This window comes from Anomaloglossus baeobatrachus, chromosome 4 (genome assembly GCF_048569485.1).
Source record: "Anomaloglossus baeobatrachus isolate aAnoBae1 chromosome 4, aAnoBae1.hap1, whole genome shotgun sequence".
Taxonomy (NCBI): Eukaryota; Metazoa; Chordata; class Amphibia; order Anura; family Aromobatidae; genus Anomaloglossus; species Anomaloglossus baeobatrachus.
Genome location: NC_134356.1, coordinates 675,153,038 through 675,172,679, shown reverse-complemented (window position 1 = coordinate 675,172,679; position 19,642 = coordinate 675,153,038). Strand labels below are relative to the sequence as shown.

The 19,642-nt window shown below is 45.7% G+C and overlaps 1 protein-coding gene across 2 annotated transcripts in view; it reads left to right on the top strand.

Annotated features, from left to right (window-relative positions):
- The first annotated feature begins 18,777 nt into the window (after positions 1-18,777).
- LOC142302105 (transmembrane 4 L6 family member 5-like) overlaps positions 18,778-19,642 on the top strand; it is a 29,310-nt gene continuing 28,445 nt past the window's right edge. For both annotated transcript variants that reach the window (XM_075343191.1, XM_075343192.1), the window contains exon 1: positions 18,778-19,050. In XM_075343191.1, coding sequence (XP_075199306.1) covers positions 18,868-19,050 — 183 coding nt within the window. In that variant the 5' untranslated portion in view covers positions 18,778-18,867. The remainder of the gene's footprint in view (positions 19,051-19,642) is intronic.

The window sequence follows — 19,642 nt, the reverse complement described above, 5'->3', positions numbered from 1 at the left end:
CCCTGGAGGAAGGCAACAAGGGTTTTGTGTCTGACTTCGGTGTGCCTGCTGGGAGTGTGGGGTGAGTGGGTGTTGTGCTCTGTGGCCCCTGGCTTGTCCAGGGCGCCACATTCCCCCTTAGTTAAATGCAGACCGTCCGCGGGCTGCCCGTCCATCACCGGTTTTATTTTCACCAACTGAAAAAGATAGAAAACGGTAACAGACATACAATTATAATAACTTCTTCCCACATCGGGAGGTACTCTTACTTAAAACGTTACAGTTACGGCTTCCGCTCTCTCCCACCCAAGCAACCTGGCCCTGATGCTGCCCCTAAGCAAACAGGCAGAACCCCTTGACCTCAGTCCAGCACAAGTCGCCCGAGTGGGTTCTGTCATTTTCAGGGGACCCACGTCCATGGGGAACCCCTGAAACCCCCAGAAGATCGCCACCGGTTCCGGTGGTGGCTGGGCCCCAGCCTGCTCCACTGCGGGCCCTTCCTCCAATCTGCCTCTCCGGAGGCGGTAACGGTAGAAGCCACAACAACATATTTATTTACATGCTACTAGTTTGTGGTTGCCCTGCAAGTTCTCGGGCCTGTTCATAAAGAGTTCTTTATGCAACCTTTTGAACGGTCCCCACGGGGACAACGGTGCCGGCAGCAACCGGTTTCAATCAGCAGTAAATCAGATGGCAATCAGGTGACTTCATCGGTAGATTATCCTTATCATTTTTGGAAAACTTTCAAAACTTTAAACAGTACTTTCTTAACACACACGTGGTCCCAACGGGGACGGTGACAACGGCATTCCGCTGCCCTTATGGTGCACCTTCGTCCTCCCCACCCGGCTCTGAGTGGAAGAACACGGGCACCAGCCCCTCCAGTGCATAGCAGGCGCGGCGAGGAAGGGCCGTCCGATACCCGTTATTTCCACTCCGGGGGATGTAAGTGGCCTCCATGTCAAGCAGAGCGATGACTCCTTCATCTTCTTCCGAAACGGGCTCGGTGTCAGGCCCGGAATCACTATCGTCCGTCCCTGCGCCAGGCGGGTTGCCACCAGCTGCCGCAGTTTCCAGGTTCGCCACTCTCTCAGCCACTGTTACGAAGGGGTGTACGCCCGACAGGCCAGGCGCAGCGCGGTGCACGGGCAAGGAGGAAGGAGGCGGCATGGGGGCCAGGGGTAGACCGGGTCCCTCAGCCACAACGGCCGGTCTCTCGGGGACACAGGGGCGTGGGTCACTCACCAGCGCCTCCATCATGGCCTCCATTCCATACACTCGTGCAACTGCAGCTACCTCCTCCACCTCCGCGGTCCACTGCTCCATCAGCCTACAGATCTGGCTCCGGTAGTGTCGGCAGATCCCTGCCATTCAGGCCCTCAGCCATGCCGCTGTCCCGGGCACCGGCTCGGTAGCCTCCGCATAACTAGGTGGAGCGGACATTCTTTGCAGGGGTCAGCGGATCGTGCGGCTCCGGCGTCCCTATCTGTATAGCCGCGAGCTACATGCGGCCAGACGCCATTTCGTCCCCCTTAGTTTCTTTCCGGCTCCTCCTCTATTGGGGCGGGGTTTTGGCCTTCGCGCCTCTACTACTCGAGGAGACGCTCGAGCGGGAACTCTTCGCGCCCAAGATGGCGGCTTCGGCAAATTTTCAGCCGGACACCTCCGGCAATAACAAGGCGCACCTCTACTCAATGGCACAGCAGTAAGATCCTGTTTGTGACGCCAAGTTGTCGCGGGCGGAGGAGGGGACGCTGCGCTCTCCCACTGCTCGGGTCCGGCCGCTGGTGCTGCTGCTCGGTGGTGGCTCGAGCGGTGGGCCGGATCCTGGGGACTCGAGCGGCGCTCCTCGCCCGTGAGTGAAAAGGGGGTTTGGATTGCTTGTGGGGATTTATTGTCCGTGACGCCACCCACGGCTGTGGTGATAATGGTGACACCACCGCTGCTCTGGATGGGGATCCCGGGAGCGGTGACAGGGAGCAGCTTTGTTGTTAGTTCTCCCCTCCGTGGGTAGGGGGTTGGTTGTCCCGGGGCCCGGTGATGGGGTAGGGATGGATGGCAGGCGGGTTACGGGGCCTGGCGAGGTGCAGGGTCGCAGGGGCAGCGCTGTGCTGCACAGCACGGTGGTACTCACTCAGCCCAATGATGAAGACACAGTTCTCGGTATAACATTCGGCTGGGTGGACGGGTCCCACAGACGGCTGCGGTGTTGTTTCTCCCGGCAGGTTGATGGTGACTGCCTTTCCCTGCACCTAAGTACGGTTGATGGTTCCGATGGGTTCCCACCGGTAACCCGCTCCCCAGCTTGGATATGGGCTGGAGGAGCCCCTCTTTGTCCGCAGGAGCTGGCACTGAGAAACGGTTGCCTTGGCGGTGGCGGTGTCTCCCTCTGTTGGTTGGACTGTTGCCTTCTGTCGGGACTTGACTGTTTGGAAACCCAGGAGGTCCCCTTAACTAACGGATTCGGTAAATTCACGGCGACTTCTAGCCTTGCCGGGGTCCGAAAAGCCCCTGCCAGATGGTGCTGGCTTCTCTTTGTGTACCGGTCCGGTACCGCCGGGCCACCGCCCGTCCACGATCCTTACGGTAACTCGGAAAGGCCACTCCTGCAGACGGTCACCACCGTCTGCCAACCTTGCTGTTCCGCCCGGGCCACACACCCGGACGCTCTCAGTCAGTTGCTCCACTACCACACTTTCCTCCTTCCACTTTCACTGTCAAAACTCGACTGTCTGTTTTCCCGCCTCCAGGACTGTGAACTCCTCCGTGGGTGGGACCAACCGCCTGGCCCACCCCCTGGTGTGATAATCAGCCCCTGGAGGAAGGCAACAAGGGTTTTGTGTCTGACTTCGGTGTGCCTGCTGGGAGTGTGGGGTGAGTGGGTGTTGTGCTCTGTGGCCCCTGGCTTGTCCAGGGCGCCACAATTCTACCACTAACAGGGCAGGATGGGATGGGACCAGGTACAGGCAAGACGGACTGGGACCAGATACGGGCAGGACAGACTGGACACAGAAGCCAACAGGCAGAATAAGCTGGGGCAAGTTGCAAGCAGGAACAGTCTGTCTGGGACCAGGTACAGGCAGGAACAGGACTGGACCCAGGCGCCAACAGGCAGGACTGTCTGGGACCAGGTACAGGCAGGAACAGGACTGGAGCCAGGCGCCAACAGGCAGGACGGGCTGGGAGTCAGGTACAGGCGGGACAGGACAAGCAGGACAGGATGGGCTGGGTGACCTGACAACTGACTAGACAGAACACAACTGAGTAAACTAATGGTGTTGACCAAGAATGCCTTAAATATCCAGGGCACCTTGAAAAGATGTCCCCAGCTCATTGCTGGGAGGCACCAGGTATTTAAGTTTTTTTTTTCCCTGTTGAGCGGGACCTGAGAAACTCATTAGGTTTCTTGCCTAGTCCTGGTGTGTTGATCCAGCCTAATGCTCCGGTCTTCCTGTATCCAGCACCAGTCCTGCCTGTAATCAGTTCTGTGCCTGCTGAGTTTCTGAACCTGTCCAGCCTGTGCTCCTGTTCCTACACCTGACCTGTTCCATTCCTGAATTCTGGTCCTGTGTCCAGGTACCAGCTTGAAGCCTCCCCTGTGTCTTGGCACTAGTGTGTGTGTTGCCTGAGTCCAGCGTCCTGCCTGAGTCCGGCGTCCTGCCTGAGTCCGGCGTCCTGCCTGCGTCCGGCGTCCTGCCTGAGTCCGGCGTCCTGCCTGCGTCCGGCGTCCTGCCTGAGTCCGGCGTCCTGCCTGCGTCCGGCGTCCTGCCTGAGTCCGGCATCCTGCCTGAGTCCGGCGTATCCAGAGACTGGTGTATCCAGGATCCAGTGTATCCAGAGTCCAGTGTCTCCCGGTTCCTGCCAGTGTGCCTTTTCCAATGTTATTAATGTAATTATTCTGAACCATTGTACAGTGTAACATGTCATTTATACGAGTCTATAAAAACAAAACCCAAAAGTAATTGTGAAAATATTCCGCCACCGCACCAAAAAAATTTCACCCCAAAATGGAGCCATTAACATGCAAAGAGAGATCCTGAGAAATCAAAAAGTGATTGTGCACATAGGGCAACCCGTTAAAAATAATCTATCAGCAGGTTCTTGCTATGTAATCGGAAAGTACAAAAATGTATGGGTTAAGATCTTTATTCCAGCGATGTATAACTTAGTGGGCTGTGTTTTGCTGTTTTAATAAAATCAGTCTTTTATCAGCACTATAGGACTAAGTGTCTCGTGCCTTCTGGTCCAAACATTCCCCACCACTGATTAGCAGCTTTTTGTCAATATACAGTGTACACAGAAAGCAGCCAATCAGTGTCATTGGCGGGGTTATACAGGGCTCAACATTCTGAGCTCTGCTGGATCTGCAGCAGCAAAAACTGTGATATGTATCACAACTGCTGCACCCAGTAAACTGAAACATAGCTGGAATCATTGTCTCTGCTCCTACATCCTGCTGCTTTCAGATTACATAGCACAAACCTGCAGACAGATTTCTTTTAAGTCTTTTCCATCTGCTGCCAATATTTTACCATGATAATTGGGAGAATCTCAGGCTTTATCATCATTTATTGAGGCCATTATAAGTCTATGGCAACTATCCAGTTTCTTTCATAATAATGGAATTGGACTATGAAGTAGATTCCTGATACGGATTATTCATTATCTCAGGGAATTCCTCAATGAGACAAGGAAAGAAAACTCCAGGATTAGTAGGGTCATGAAATCTGAGACTGTATGGGTGTGCTGGAAAAAAACAGATAATGACAGTGCATACACAGATAAGGAGGGCACTACCAACAATAAAATATAAAGCAAAAAAACAATATCTTACACTACAAAAACAAACATAAAAAAGAAGCAAAATGCACACTAAAATATACATTTCATATAAAAAAGCAGCAGATGTATAAGATTTTGATTGATACAGCTCAAAAATAATAAATAGAGGATTTATAACGGTAATCATACCTGGTTGTCATGGTCTGCAGGTTTTTTATATGTATTTTAATATATGCCAGGAGTCTGCAAATCATTCTTAGTGTATTATATTGCACTTAGTAAACTCCAGAATACCTTTAATTTTTAACGAAACTATTAGACATTGCCCTGACCCAGGACTGAGTATTGCTTCCTGTTCTGAAATAGGATTTTTATCCATAAATAGGGGACCGCCATGGGGTTGAACATAGGCCCTAATTGTGTTTGTTAATTATATATAATTTATATATCATGTAAAATCAGTTTAGCGCTGTGAAACTGGGATGATTCTGTGCATGATGCCATGAAAAATTTTGTGTCTCAATAGATAATAACCAAAAATGAACAAAAATGAATTTGGTTTTCAGTTTTAAATCCAATACAGATAAGGATGACATATCACAACCAGCTCAGCACATTTTACAGAATAAGAAGTAATTCTCTGTCAGGCTAATGTCTAGTAGTTTCATGAAAGCCTAAATAAATTCTGGAATATACACTACAGTTCAAATGTTTAGGGTCACTTAGATATTTCCTTATTTTTGAAAGAAAAGTATTTTTTTGTCAATGAAGCTAACATTAAATGAAACAGAAATCCCCTCACTCTATACATTGTTAATGTGGTAAATGACTATTCTAGCTGCAAATATCTGCTTTTGAATGCAATATCTACATAGGTGTATAGAGGCCCATTTCCAACAACCACCACTCCAGTGTCTAATGGTACATTGTGTTTGCTAACTGTGTTAGAAGGCTAATGGATGTTTAGAAATCCCTTGAAAACCCTTGAGCAAGTATGTTAGCACAGCTGAAAACAGTTTTGCTGATTAGAGAAGCTATAAAACTGACCTTCCTTTGAGCTCGTTAAGAATCTGGAGAATTACATTTGTTGGTTCCATTAAACTCTCAAAATGGCCAAAAAAAGAGAACTTTCATGTGAAACTCGACAGTCTATTCTTGTTCTTAGAAATGAATGATATTTCATGTGAGAAATTGCCAAGAAACTGAAGATTTCCTACAATGGTGTGTACTACTCCCTTCAGAGGAGAGCACAAACAGGCTGTAACCAGAGTAGAGAGAGAAGCGAGAGGCCGCGCTGCACAACTGAGCAACAAGACAAGTACATTACAGTCTCTTGTGTGAGAAATCCATGCCTCACAGGTCCTCAACTGGCAGCTTCATTAAATAGTATCCACAAAACGCCAGTGTCAACGTCTACAGTAAAGAGGCGACTCCGGGATGCCGGCCTTCAGGGCGGAGTGGCAAAGAAAAAGCCATATCTGAGACTGGCTAATAAAAGGAAAAGATTAATATGGGCAAAAGAACACAGACATTGGACAGAGGAAGATTGGAAAAAGTGTTATGGACAGACGAATCAAAGTTTGACATGTTAGAATCACACAGAAGAACATTTGTGAGACGCAGAACTACTAAAAAGATGCTGGAAGAGTGCCTGACGCCCTCTGTCAAGCATAGTGGAGGTAATGTGATGGTCTGGGGTTGCTTTGGTGCTGGTAAAGTGGGAGATTTGTACAAGGTAAAAGGGATTTTGAATAAGAAAGGCTATCACTCCATTTTGCAACGCCATGCCATACCCTGTGGACAGCGCTTGATTGGAGCCAATTTCATCCTACAACAGGACAATGACCCAAAGCAACCTCCAAATTATGCATGAATTATTTAGGGAAGAAACCGGCAGCTGGTATCTATCTGTAATGGGGTGGCCGCCCAGTCACCAGACCTCAACCCTATAGAGCTGTTGTGGGAGCAGCTTGACCGTATGGTACAAACAGTGCCCATCAAGACAATCCAACTTGTGGGAAGGGGGGAAATATCTCCAGATTACCTCCGCAAATTACCAGCTAGAATGCCAAAGGTCTGCAAAGCTGTAATTGTGCAAAGAAGCATTCTGTGCCGAAAGCAAAGTGTGAAGAGAAAATTATTATTTCACGTAAATATCATTATTTCTAACCTCGTCAAAGTCTGGACGATATTCTCTATTCATTATGCAACTCATCTGATAAATAAAAGTAGGATTTCTCATGGAAAAGACAAAATTGTCTGGAGGACCCCAAACTTTTGAACTGTAGAGTATGAAGTGCAGTTCAATAAACTAAAATGGTTTGTTGACCCATATCATGATTTATAGGGTGTAGATGGTGGATATATCAACTGACGCCAAAAACCCCCCCCCACCATACACTAACATGGTTCCAGCGTTGTCGCACCACGTTTTCCGTGGCATTTTCACCACGTAGACCCTGCAACCAATCAGTGATCGCTACTTCTGTTTGTCCCAGGTTCGTGTGAACCATATACAAATGGAAGAAGTGAGAGTGCAGAAGCCATTATTGCCACTGATTGACAGAGCATCTTCAGTGCATTTTTATTTTAGAACCATAACGGGCAGCATGAATCAGACTCAGGCTATGTTTTACATTTCGGCATTTTAGAGAAAACATAGCGTTAAAAGACAGACAGGGACTGTGTGTCTCAGATGACGAGACCAAGGCACAGGTGCTTGGATGCTTCTCCCCGTCCCTTTCCGAAAGACTAACAGGTTTCTCCATATGTGAATATGGAGTATACAATGGGGCCTGGGAAATACTCGTCACCGGGCCGGTTGAACGTCAGGGGATGTCACGAGTTACCCTGCCCGATTTCGTGATGCCGAGGTGTCCACAAAAACGGATGGATGGGATGACGGTAGAGATGATGAGGATGAAGGATGGTGGGAGTAGTTTTCTCGTGAGTCGTGACGCTACCTGCGGTATGCGGCCAGTGATTAGCCGCCTCTGAGGTCGCTGTCCTCTGGGGCAGGTGGTGTCACAGCTAGGATAGTTCAACTTCCCGCAGGTGAAGCTAGGCCCCAGGGAGGATGATGGAGGTAGCAGTGGTCATTGGCGCCAAAACGCGGGGTGACGGCAACGGCAATGAAGGAGTGACACAGAAGTTGCGGTTCCTGGTCTTTTACTCACAGTTCGTAGGCTGCCTGGAGGCACCGGTCTTCACTGCAATGAACTCCAGCCGATCCCGGGTAAGTCAAAGGGCAGAAGCGGGGCAGTAGTCTATGGGCCCATCCTTCTTGTGCTTTTTAGTGTGGATCCCCATGACCTGAAGTAATTGGGGACCCCTGTTTAGTGTTAAAGTTCCTGTCCTGTGTGCAGATCAGATGTCACAGATCCGCTGTGGGGCCTGACTGTAATCACGATTCCAGACCCTATGTGCCACTGTGCTCTGGGATCTTGTGATGGCCAGAAAGATGTGGAATCCCCCTGTCTGTAAGATTCTGGTGGTCCAACATAGAGTATATTCCACCCTAGGGCTCTGCACCCTGCACTGCGCCAGTTCCAAGGGAGCAATGAAGCTCTCCCCTCAGCAACCATGTTTCTCCTTTATCCCATAGGAGTTACCGGTCAACCAGCTTCTCCACTGTCATCCTCTGCTCCTTCCAGTCTGCCTGGTCCTAACTGTGGAAGCTCTGAAGCACTCTCCACAGCGACCATGTTGTTCTGAGTCTCAGACTATTCTGAGGTAAAAACTGTGTGTTGTGTTATGATCCGGAACCATGGAAGACCACCACAAATCATTGGCAAAAAGGTGACAAGAGCATTGGCAACTAATCTGGCCGCCATCCCCTTACTAACCAACACAACTAGAAGTAGCCGAGGGGTGAACTAACATCCTGTGCACCGCGAACCCAGCCAGAGAACTAACTATCCTAAAGGTAGGAAAGATGAATAACTCTCTGCCTCAGAAAATAGACAAGAATAGCAAGCCCCCCACATTCAAAGACTGCGGTGATATAGGAAAAACACAATACACAGGTAGATGACAGGATTAGCAAAAGGTGAGGCCCCCGCTGACTAAAATAGGAAAGGACAGGACAGGAAAGGGACTGATGGTGGCCAGAGAAAAACCCTGCAAAATACCAACTTCCTGATAGTACAATAAAGGCCCTCAGATCGCACGATCTGAACTCCGTCCTATACCAGGTGCCCTTGTCATACCAATGAACAGAAAACAAGAATTATAACAAATTCAACAAGCCACAAACACATGGACCCAAAGGAGCTATACTCCACACAGAACTGCAGGGAGTTCCTCAACAATCCACTGAGGGGGAAAATCCCTGGAAGGAAATAAACTGAAACCAACCACAACACATGACAAACCCAGATAAGCAAAAGAACCAGACAATAAATAAAGAGCAAGCACTTATCTGGAGTGGATGTGGTGTAGCGCAGGATTAAGCAGGCTAGAGATACAAATAACAACTGACATCCGGCAACAGCCTGCAATCAGACCAGGACTTAAATAAGCAGAGAGTTAGGAAAGGAAACACCCACTGCACAACACACCTGGTCCAAGTCCAAACCCTTCCTGGCCACCAGAGGGAGCCTCCCAGCAGCCAAGACATAACTAACATTCACAACAGTGTTGTCTCACTTCCCCTGTGCTGCCCCCACCTACCTGATGACTCAATAGTGGCTGGGAAAACCCGTTGTTATGGTGACCACCTTTAGCCCAGTTGCAGCGGGAAAGCACCTGAGCTGTGTGTGTTTTGTGAGTGAAAACCAGTGGTTAACCTCTTCCTTACCCGAGATGAGTATTGCACCTTAAATCAGATGCAATACCCTGTGGCGTCGGAAGCCTTAGGGTCGCCACGAATATGTAGGGAGAGACCTCTTTGTCAAAGGAATCAGGGCTGCAAGATGCCACCAGGGACCTGTCTCAGACTAGTCATCTAAAGCCAACAGTCCCGGCCATCTTTTCACATCGCAGCGTTTCAGAGTAAAACATGCACAGCTGCAATACCAGAGCCAGAGTCTGATTTATGCTGATCTCTTACAAGAGTCTCTCAAATGTTAACAAAAAAATAGTCACAGTGGAGTGAAAAAAATCCTGTATATAACTCCGAAACTTAAGGGGCTCTACTGGTCTTGGAGCATCAACATGTGACTGTAGAGCGTAGAGACCCTCTGGATGTTGATGCCCCCTATGGCTATGTCAGGACAACATGATCTACTAATCTAGGAGGAGAAGTTCTGGAATGTGAGATGATACATGACACACCTAGAACCTGCGACGTCAGACACTGATCTATCACACTGTAGTCATTGATCTGCACAAGGGGCAGGACTAGGGAGGAAGACCAAAGTGCGGCCTGAGACCATAAACCAACAAAAGGAAAAGGATAATAAACACTTTGCTGGCAGCGCATGAAAAGGTAGGAAATGTTATGCCTCATTACAAAACCAAGGGAAAAAAACAATAAAAGAGTAGGAATAACTGCACATAAAATCAACTAACAAAACATCAAGAGCCCAAAAGTCTCTGACCATGATACAGCTGATGAGACCACCCCACACACTGTACTATATACTGTAAATCCAGAAAATCACGGCGTCTGATTTGGCAAGATTTTATTTGCAGATTATGGTGGAAAATAAGTATTTAGTCACCTAAAACATGCAAGATTTCTGTCTCTCACAGACCTGTAACTTCTTCTGTAAGAGGCTCCTCTGTCCTCCACTCATTACCTGTAATAATGGCTCCTGTTTGAACTTATCAGTATAAATGACACCTATACACAACCTCAAACAGTCACACTCCAAACGCCACTATGGTGAAGACCAAAGAGCTGTTGAAGGACACCAGAAAAAAAATTGTAGCCCTGCACCAGGCTGGGAAGACTGAATCTGCAATAGGCAAGCAGCTTGGTGTGATGAAATCAACTGTGGGAGCAATAATAAGAAAATGGAAGACACACAAGACCAATGATAATCACCCTCGATCTGGGACTTCACACAAGATCTCATCCTGTGGGGTCAAAGTGATCACAAGAATGGTGACCAAAAATCCCAAAATCACACAGGGGGACCTTAGTGAATGACCTGCATAGAGCTAGGACCACCGCAACAAAGGCTACCATTAGTAACACATTACACCGCCAGTGACTCAGAGCCTGCAGTGCCACGCGTGTCCCCCTGCTTAAGTCAGTACATGTCTAAGCCCGTCTGAAGTTTGCTAGAGAGCATTTGGATTCTCCAGAAGAGTATTGGGAGAATGTCATATGGTTTGTTGAAACCAAAGAAATACTGTTTGGTAGAAATACAACTCGTCATGTTAGGAGGAGATGGAATGCTGAGTTGCATCCAAAGAACACCATACCTACTGTGAAGCATGGGGGTGGCAACATCATGCTTTGGGGCTGTTTTTTCTGCAAAGGGACCAGGACAACTGATCTGTGTACATGAAGGAATGAATGGGGCCATATATCAGGCGATTTTGAGTGCAAACCTCCTTTCATCAGCAAGAACATTGAAGATGAAACGAGGCTGGGTCTTTCAGCATGATAATGATTCCAAGCTTACCACCAGGGCAATGAAGGAGTGGCTTCATAAGAATCATATGAAGGTCCTGGAGTGGCCTAGCCAGACTCCAGATATCAACCCCATAGAAAACCTTTGGAGGGAGTTGAAAGTCCGTGTTGCCCAGCGACAGGCCCAAAACATCACTGCTCTAGAGGAGATCTGCATGGAGGAATGGGCCAACATACCACCAACCGTGTGGGCCAACCTTGTGAAGACTTACAGAAAACGTTTGACCTCTGTCATTGCCAACAAAGGATATAGAACAAAATATTGAGGTGAACTTTTGTTATTGACCAAATACTTATCAGACGCGGTGATTTTCTGGATTTTATATATACAGATGGCTTCCTCAGGGGTGAAGATGACTTCATCAGGGTAAAGATAGCTTTCTCGGGGGTGAAGATAGCTATCTAAGGGGGGAAATACATCATGAGCAGGAATAAAGATGTCTGGGATTATGATAGCTTTCATAGGGGTAAAGATGGATTCCTCAGGGGTGAAGATTACTTCATCAGGGTTAAAAATGGCTTCCTCGAGGGTGAACATAGCTTCCTAAGGGGGAAAATTCTCAGGAATAAAGGCAGCTTCCTCAGGGGTAAAGATGGATTCCTGAGGTGTATGGTACACAACAGTGATCTAATATATACAATATTTTTTGGACATACTTTTTTCCCCAAAATTTGGGAGGAAAATGGGAAGTGCGTCTTATAGTCTGGATGTACCTGGCTCGTGGTTGGGGGGGGCAGGTCACAGGAGGCAGTGGCAGGTTCACCACTGCAGGAATCTGGTGGCTGGGGTAAATACATATGACACCTATTAAAGAAAATTAATATTCACTGCTCTCCACACCCATAATCCCACCCACCTCTTGGCACTGAAACTGGTGCCAAGAGATGGGGGGGTTTATGGGAGTGGGGAGCAGTGAATATTCAAAGTCAGTTATCGGCATCAAAAGAGGATACCATGCACAGGGGGAGTGGAGGGAAGGTGAGTAGAATTGTTTATTTTTTATGTGTACGGTATAACGGGAGGCATATATACCAGGATAGGCCAATGATGGGGATATATATAGTATGATGTGGGAGATATATACCAGGATGGGCCCATGATAGGGATATATATAGTATGATGTGGGACATATATAGTAGGATGGAGGACATATATATCAGGATGGGCCCATGATGGGGATATATATAGTATGATGTGGGACATATATAGCAGGATGGAGGACATATATATCAGGATGGGCCCATGATGGGGGACAAATATACTAGGATTGGCGACATACAGTATAGTATAGTATAGTATGTTCTACTATTAAAGAACATGAATATTAAAGAACATGAATATTCACTGCTTCCCAAGCACATAATACAGCCTACCACCACCATCTTCAATGCAAAGAGGTGGGCGAAATAATGGGCATGGGCGAGGAGTGAATATTGATATAATTAATCGGCGGCCGGCACATTGCAGTGCAGGAACCCAATGAGTCTCTGTGCTGTGATACATTTCAGATGGAAGTGCATCCTCTGATGTATATCCAGCTGAAACCGGCCCTGTACCTCCGGGCCTGGTCGCAGTCGAGATCCCTGCGACTGCAATCATAATACCCCTGGTCTCCCAATATTTCACAGGCTTGTATACATGTTGTTGAGCAAACTTTAAATGCTCTTGAATCTGCTTTTTGTTCAGCAATGCGGTCTTGCGTGGTGCGCGTGCATACAGGTCTTGGAGGTTGAGCACATTACTTATTGTTTTCTTTAAAACAATTGAACCTGCTGATTCCAGGTCTTTTTGTAGCTCTCCACAGGTGGTCCTTGGCTCTTGGACAAATCTTCTGATCCTTCTTTTCGCTACTCTGTCTGAAATATTGCAGTCAGCACACTGGGTACGGAAAGTATTCTGACCCCTTTGAATTTTTCACTCTTTGTTTCATTGCAGCCATTTGGTAAATTCAAAAAAGTTCTTTTTTTTTCTCATTAATGTACATTCTGCACCCATCCCCCATCTTGACAGAAAAAAAACAAATCTAGAAATTTTTGGTAACTTATTAATCAAGAAAAACTGAAATATCACATGGTCATAAGTATTCAGCCCCTTTGCTCAGACACTCATATTTAAGTCACATGCTGTCCATTTCCTTGTGATCCTCCTTGAGATGGTTCTACTCCTTCATTGGAGTCCAGCTGTGTTTAATTAAACTGATAGGACTTGATTTGGAAAGGCGCACACCTGTCTAGATAAGACCTCACAGCTCACACTGCATGTCACACCAAATGAGAATCATGAGGTCAAAGGAACTTCCCAAGGAGCTCAGAGACAGAATTGTGATATGGCACAGATCTGGCCAAGGTTACAAAAGAATTTCTGCAGTACTCAAGGTTCCTAAGAGCACAGTGGCCTCCATAATCCTTAAATGGAAGAATTTTGGGACCACCAGAACTCTTCCTAGACCTGGCCGTCAAGCCAAACTGAGCAATCATGGGAGAAGAGCCTTGGTGAGAGAGGTAAAGAAGAACCCCAAGATCACTGTGGCTGAGCTCCAAAGATGCAGTAGGGAGATGGGAGAAACTTCCACAAAGTCAACTATCACTGCAGCCCTCCTCCAGCCAGGCCTTTATGGCAGAGTGGCCTGACGGAAGCCTCTCCTCTGTGCAAGACATATGAAAGCCCGCACAGAGTTTGCAAAAAACCACATGAAGGACTCCCAGACTATGAGAAATGAGATTCTCTGGTCTGATTAGACGAAGATAGAACTTTTTGGTGATAATTCTAAGCGGTATGTGTGGAGAAAACCAGGCACTGCTCATCACATGCCCAATACAATCCTCACAGTGAGACATGGTGGTGGCAGCATCATGCTATGGGGCAGGGACAGGACGACTGGTTGACATTGAAGGACAGATGAATGCGGCCAAATACATAGATATCCTGGAAAAAAACCTCTTCCAGAATGCTTTGGACCTCAGACTGGGCCGAAGGTTCATCTTCCAACAAGACAATGACCCTAAGTACAAAGCTAAAATAACAAAGGAGTGGCTTCAGAACAACTCTGTGACCATTCTTGACCGGCCCAGCCAGACCCTGACCTAAACCCAATTGAGCATCTCTGGAGAAACCTGAAAATGCCGTCCACCAACGTTCACCATCAAACCTGACGGAACTGGAGAGGATCTGCAAGAAGATTGGCAGAAGATCCCCAAATCCAGGGGTGAAAAATTTGTTGCATCATTCCTAAGAAGACTCGTGGCTGTACTAGCTCAAAAGGGGCTTCTACTCAATACTGAGCAAAGGGTCTGACCATGTGATATTTCAGTTTTTCTTTTTTTAAAAATCGGCAAAAACTTATACATTTCTGTTTTTTTCTGTCAAGATGGAGGATGGGTGCAGAGTGTACATTAATGAGAAAAAAAATGAACTTTTTTGAAATTACCAAATGGCTGCAATGAAACAAAGAGTGAAAAATTTAAAGAGGTCTGAATACTTTCCGTACCCACTGTAGTTGTGGTAAAATTATTTTCTATCCACATCAGCATTATGGCCCCAACAGTAGTTTAGAAATTCTTCTGTAACCAATACCAGTATGTTTTTCAACAATAAGGTCCCAAGGTCTTGAGATAGCTCACTGGTTTTACCCAGCATGAGATGTTTCTTGTGTGGCACCTTTGATGTGAGACACCTTTTTATAGCCCATCAGTTGAACCAGCTGAAATTATTTTTCACTAAGTGGCAGGACTGCTTTCTAATTACTGGTAAATTTCAGCTGATGTCATAACTTTCCATGGCTTATACACCTCTCTTTCTTCTTGTCTTCTATATTGTTTCCCTATGTATTTTCTCATTATTACACATCACTAAATTTATGGACATCTGTGGTTTGGTTTCTTTGCCTTTTTTATGCACGTACGTATTTCTACACGGGTAAAGAGGTAATATTACCTATCTCACTACAGCCACACCTGTAGCTTACTGATTTTTGTACAAACTAGTATCCGCACAATAGAAACCCACAACTTGGGCCTCTTTCCCTGAAAGGCCATAGAGTTGTGTCTCAAACCTCCTGAGAAACCAGAGGAAAGGTTACAGACACTACAAATAAAGGTAGGGTAAGCTTGCAGAGATAGACAAGACCCCAAGATGGAAACATTAAATGTGCACAAATGGAAAAGGAAATATAATAAATGCAAGCAAGGGTAAACTAACAACCTAACAGAAAACAAAAGAGGTATAGGAAAGGCAAAAGAGAAAACACAAAGAAAGAAAACAACACTGGTCTCTACCTAAATCCCTTAGCTGTAGGCCTGGAACTCCTGAGCATTGATCTACATAGAAATATAGCCAGAAAAAAATGCTATTATATGGAGAGCATGAATAGCCCCACCCAAGATGTGATAGGACAGAAAAAATGAATATGTGAGAATACTTGATAACCATAAACCAAAAGGATAGAAGCAAAAGTAAAATACCAAAAGCATTTGGACTGGGACTGACCAGGCCATTGAGTTGTGTCTCAAACCTCCTGAGGAACCAGAGGGAAGGTTACAGACACTACAAAGAAAGGAAGGTGAAGCATGCAATGATAGACAAGGTGTGGAAACATAAAACGTGCACAAATGGACAAAGGAAACATAATAAAAGCAAGAAGGGGTAAACTCCTAAAAACCTAACAGAAAATAAAAGAGGTGCAGGAAAGGCAAAAGAGAAAACACCAAAGAAGGCATCACTGGTCTCTGCCTAAATCCCTTAACTGTAGTTCTCAAATTCCTTAGCATTGATCCACATAGATTATATAGCCAGCAGAGAATGCTATTATATGGAGAGTATGAGTAGCCCCACCCGGGATGTGATAGGACAGACAAAATGAGCAAGTGAGAATACTTGATAACCACAAACCAAAAGGATAGATGCAAAAGTAAAATACCATCAGCATTTGGCCTTGGACCGACCAGGCCATTGAGTTGTGTCTCAAACCTCCTGAGGAACCAGAGGGAAGGTTATGGACACTACAAATAAAGATAGATAGCGTAAGTGTGCAGAGACAGACAAAGACCTAAGGTGTGTAAAGAAGATGTACACATATGGACAAAGGAAACATAATAAATGTAAGCAAGGGAAAATGCCTAACAACCTAACAGAACACAAAAGAGGTGTAGGAAAGGCAAAGGAGAAAACACAAAAAAGCAGCACTGCTCTCTGCCTAAATCCCTTAGCTGCAGGACTGGAATGCCCTAGCATTAATCCAACAGAGAATACTATTATATGGAGAGTATGAATAGCCCCACCCGGGATGTGATAGAACAGAGAAAATGGGCAAGTGACAATACTTGATAACAACAAACCAGAAGGATGGAATCAAAAGTAAAATACCATCAGCATTTGGCCTTGGACCGACCAGGCCATTGAGTTGTGTCTCAAACCTCCTGAGGAACCAGAGGGAAGGTTATGGACACTACAAATAAAGATAGCGTAAGTGTGCAGAGACAGACAAAGACCTAAGGTGTGTAAAGAAGATGTACACATATGGACAAAGGAAACATAATAAATGTAAGCAAGGGAAAATGCCTAACAACCTAACAGAACACAAAAGAGGTGTAGGAAAGGCAAAGGAGAAAACACAAAAAAGCAGCACTGCTCTCTGTCTAAATCCCTTAGCTGCAGGACTGGAATGCCCTAGCATTAATCCAACAGAGAATGCTATTATATGGAGAGTATGAATAGCCCCACCCGGGATGTGATAGGACAGAGAAAATGAGCAAGTGAGAATACTTGATAACCATAAACCAAAAGGATAGAAGCAAAAGTAAAATACCAAAAAGCATTTGGCCTGGGACCGACCAGGCCATTGAGTTGTGTCTCAAACCTCCTGAGGAACCAGAGGGAAAGTTACGGACACTAAAAATAAAGGTAGGGTAAGCGTGCAGCAATAGACAAGGACCCAAGGTGTGGAAACATAAAACGTGCACAAATGGACAAAGGAAACATAATAAAAGCAAGAAGGGGTAAACTCCTAACACCCTAACAGAAAACAAAAGAGATGCAGGAAAGGCAAAAGAGAAAACACAAAAAAGCAACACTGGTCTCTGCCTAAATCCCTTAGCTGCAGTGCTGAAACTCCTGAACATTAATAAACAATAGATTATATAACCAGCAGAAAATGCTATTATGTGGAGAGTATGAATAGCCCCATCCAAGATGTGATAGGACAGAGAAAATGGGCAAGTGACAATACTTGATAACAACAAACCAGAAGGATAGAATCAAAAGTAAAATACCATCAGCATTTGGCCTTGGACCGACCAGGCCATTGAGTTGTGTCTCAAACCTCCTGAGGAACCAGAGGGAAGGTTATGGACACTACAAATATAGATAGCGTAAGTGTGCAGAGACAGACAAAGACCTAAGGTGTGTAAAGAAGATGTACCCAAATGGACAAAGGAAACATAATAAATGTAAGCAAGGGAAAATGCCTAACAACCTAACAGAACACAAAAGAGGTGTAGGAAAGGCAAAGGAGAAAACACAAAAAAGCAGCACTGCTCTCTGCCTAAATCCCTTAGCTGCAGGACTGGAAGGCCTTAGCATTAATCCAACAGAGAATGCTATTATATGGAAAGTATGAATAGCCCCACCCGGGATGTGATAGGACAGAGAGAATGAGCAAGTGACAATACTTGATAACCACAAACCAAAAGGATAAAATCAAAAGTAAAATATCAAAAGCATTTGGACAGGGACCGACCAGACCATTGAGATGTGCCTCAAACCTCTGGAGAAACCAGAGGGAAGGTTACGGACACTGCAAATAAAGAAAGGGTAAGCATGCAACGATAGACAAGGACCCAAGTACATAAAACTTGAACATAAAATGTGCACAAATGGACAAATGAAACATAATAAAAGCAAGAAGGGGTAAACTCCTAACAACCTAACAGAAAACAAAAGAGGTGTAGGAAAGGCAAAAGAGAATACACAAAGAAGACAACACTGCTCTCTGCCTAAATCTGCAGTGCTGGAACTCCTCAGCATTAATCCACATAGATTATATAGCCAGCAGAGAATGCTATTATATGGCCCCGCCCGGGATGTGATAGGACAGAGAAAATGAGCAAGTGAGAATAGTTGATAGCCATAAACCAGAAGGATAGAAGCTCAAGTAAAATACCATCAGCATTTGGACAGGGAGTGACCATGCTGTGGCTCAGCATCTAAGGAAACTGACCACGCTGCACAAAGTCACTATTTGGAGTCCCGAGGCATGACACTTGTGTGGAGGGGGCACATACTCTTGCCCATATAGTGTAGGTATCATAACCATAGTGCATGCTGTGATCTGTAGTTCCAACCTCTCCAATTGCTGTGTATTATCTCTTTCTGGAGAACGTTGGGTCCAAACTTCACAGTTTTATGCAATTGTCTCAAGGCAATAAGGAAGCGGCTATCAGTGGAGAAGCTCCCATTCCTCGCTGAGGTCTCCTCTCTCCCGTCTCTGGGGTCTCCCGTCACATTGATCCCCTCTCCCTCTATAGCCATGTGCACAGGAGGCTGCTCTAAATTTATCGGGGTCTCCCTGTACCCGTTCTCCGCCCTGTGCATCATCTGTAATATATTGCTGCTCTTCCCTGGTTGGACCACGGAGGCGGTGAGTGACCCCAAGAAGAAGCTGACGCCTGAAGTGCTGTATCTCGGAGGGTTTTTTGGAAGTGGACTTCTGGTAAGTGATGGGGGGTAAAGAATGGGGGATAGGTTGGATTGCTGGAGGAATGTCTATACATGCATGTACCCTCAACATCAACATCACTACCGCACCCTAGAGATACAAGTGAGCTAAGATTGCCCAGTATTATTTAGCGACATATGGCAGCATTAATTTTGAATGAAATTGCAGTAATTTGTGGTCACTATATGGCAGTATTATGTGAGATCTTTAAAGAAAGGGTGCAGTATATTATTTAGGTACAGTATTATGCTGGTTCTTTAAGAATTGGATGCTTTATATCATTTGGGTATTATATGGCCATATTATTTGTGTTCTATAAACATTATTATTTGGATACGGTATTATTTGGGAACTATATGGCGGTATTATTTGAGTTCTATAAACATTATTATTTGGATACGGTATTATTTGGGCACTATATGGCGGTATTATTTGAGTTCTATAAACATTATTATTTGGATACCGTATTATTTGGGAACTATATGGCGGTATTATTTGAGTTCTATATCACATTATTATTTGGATACGGTATTATTTGGGCACTATATGGCCATATTATTTGTGTTCTATAAACATTATTATTTGG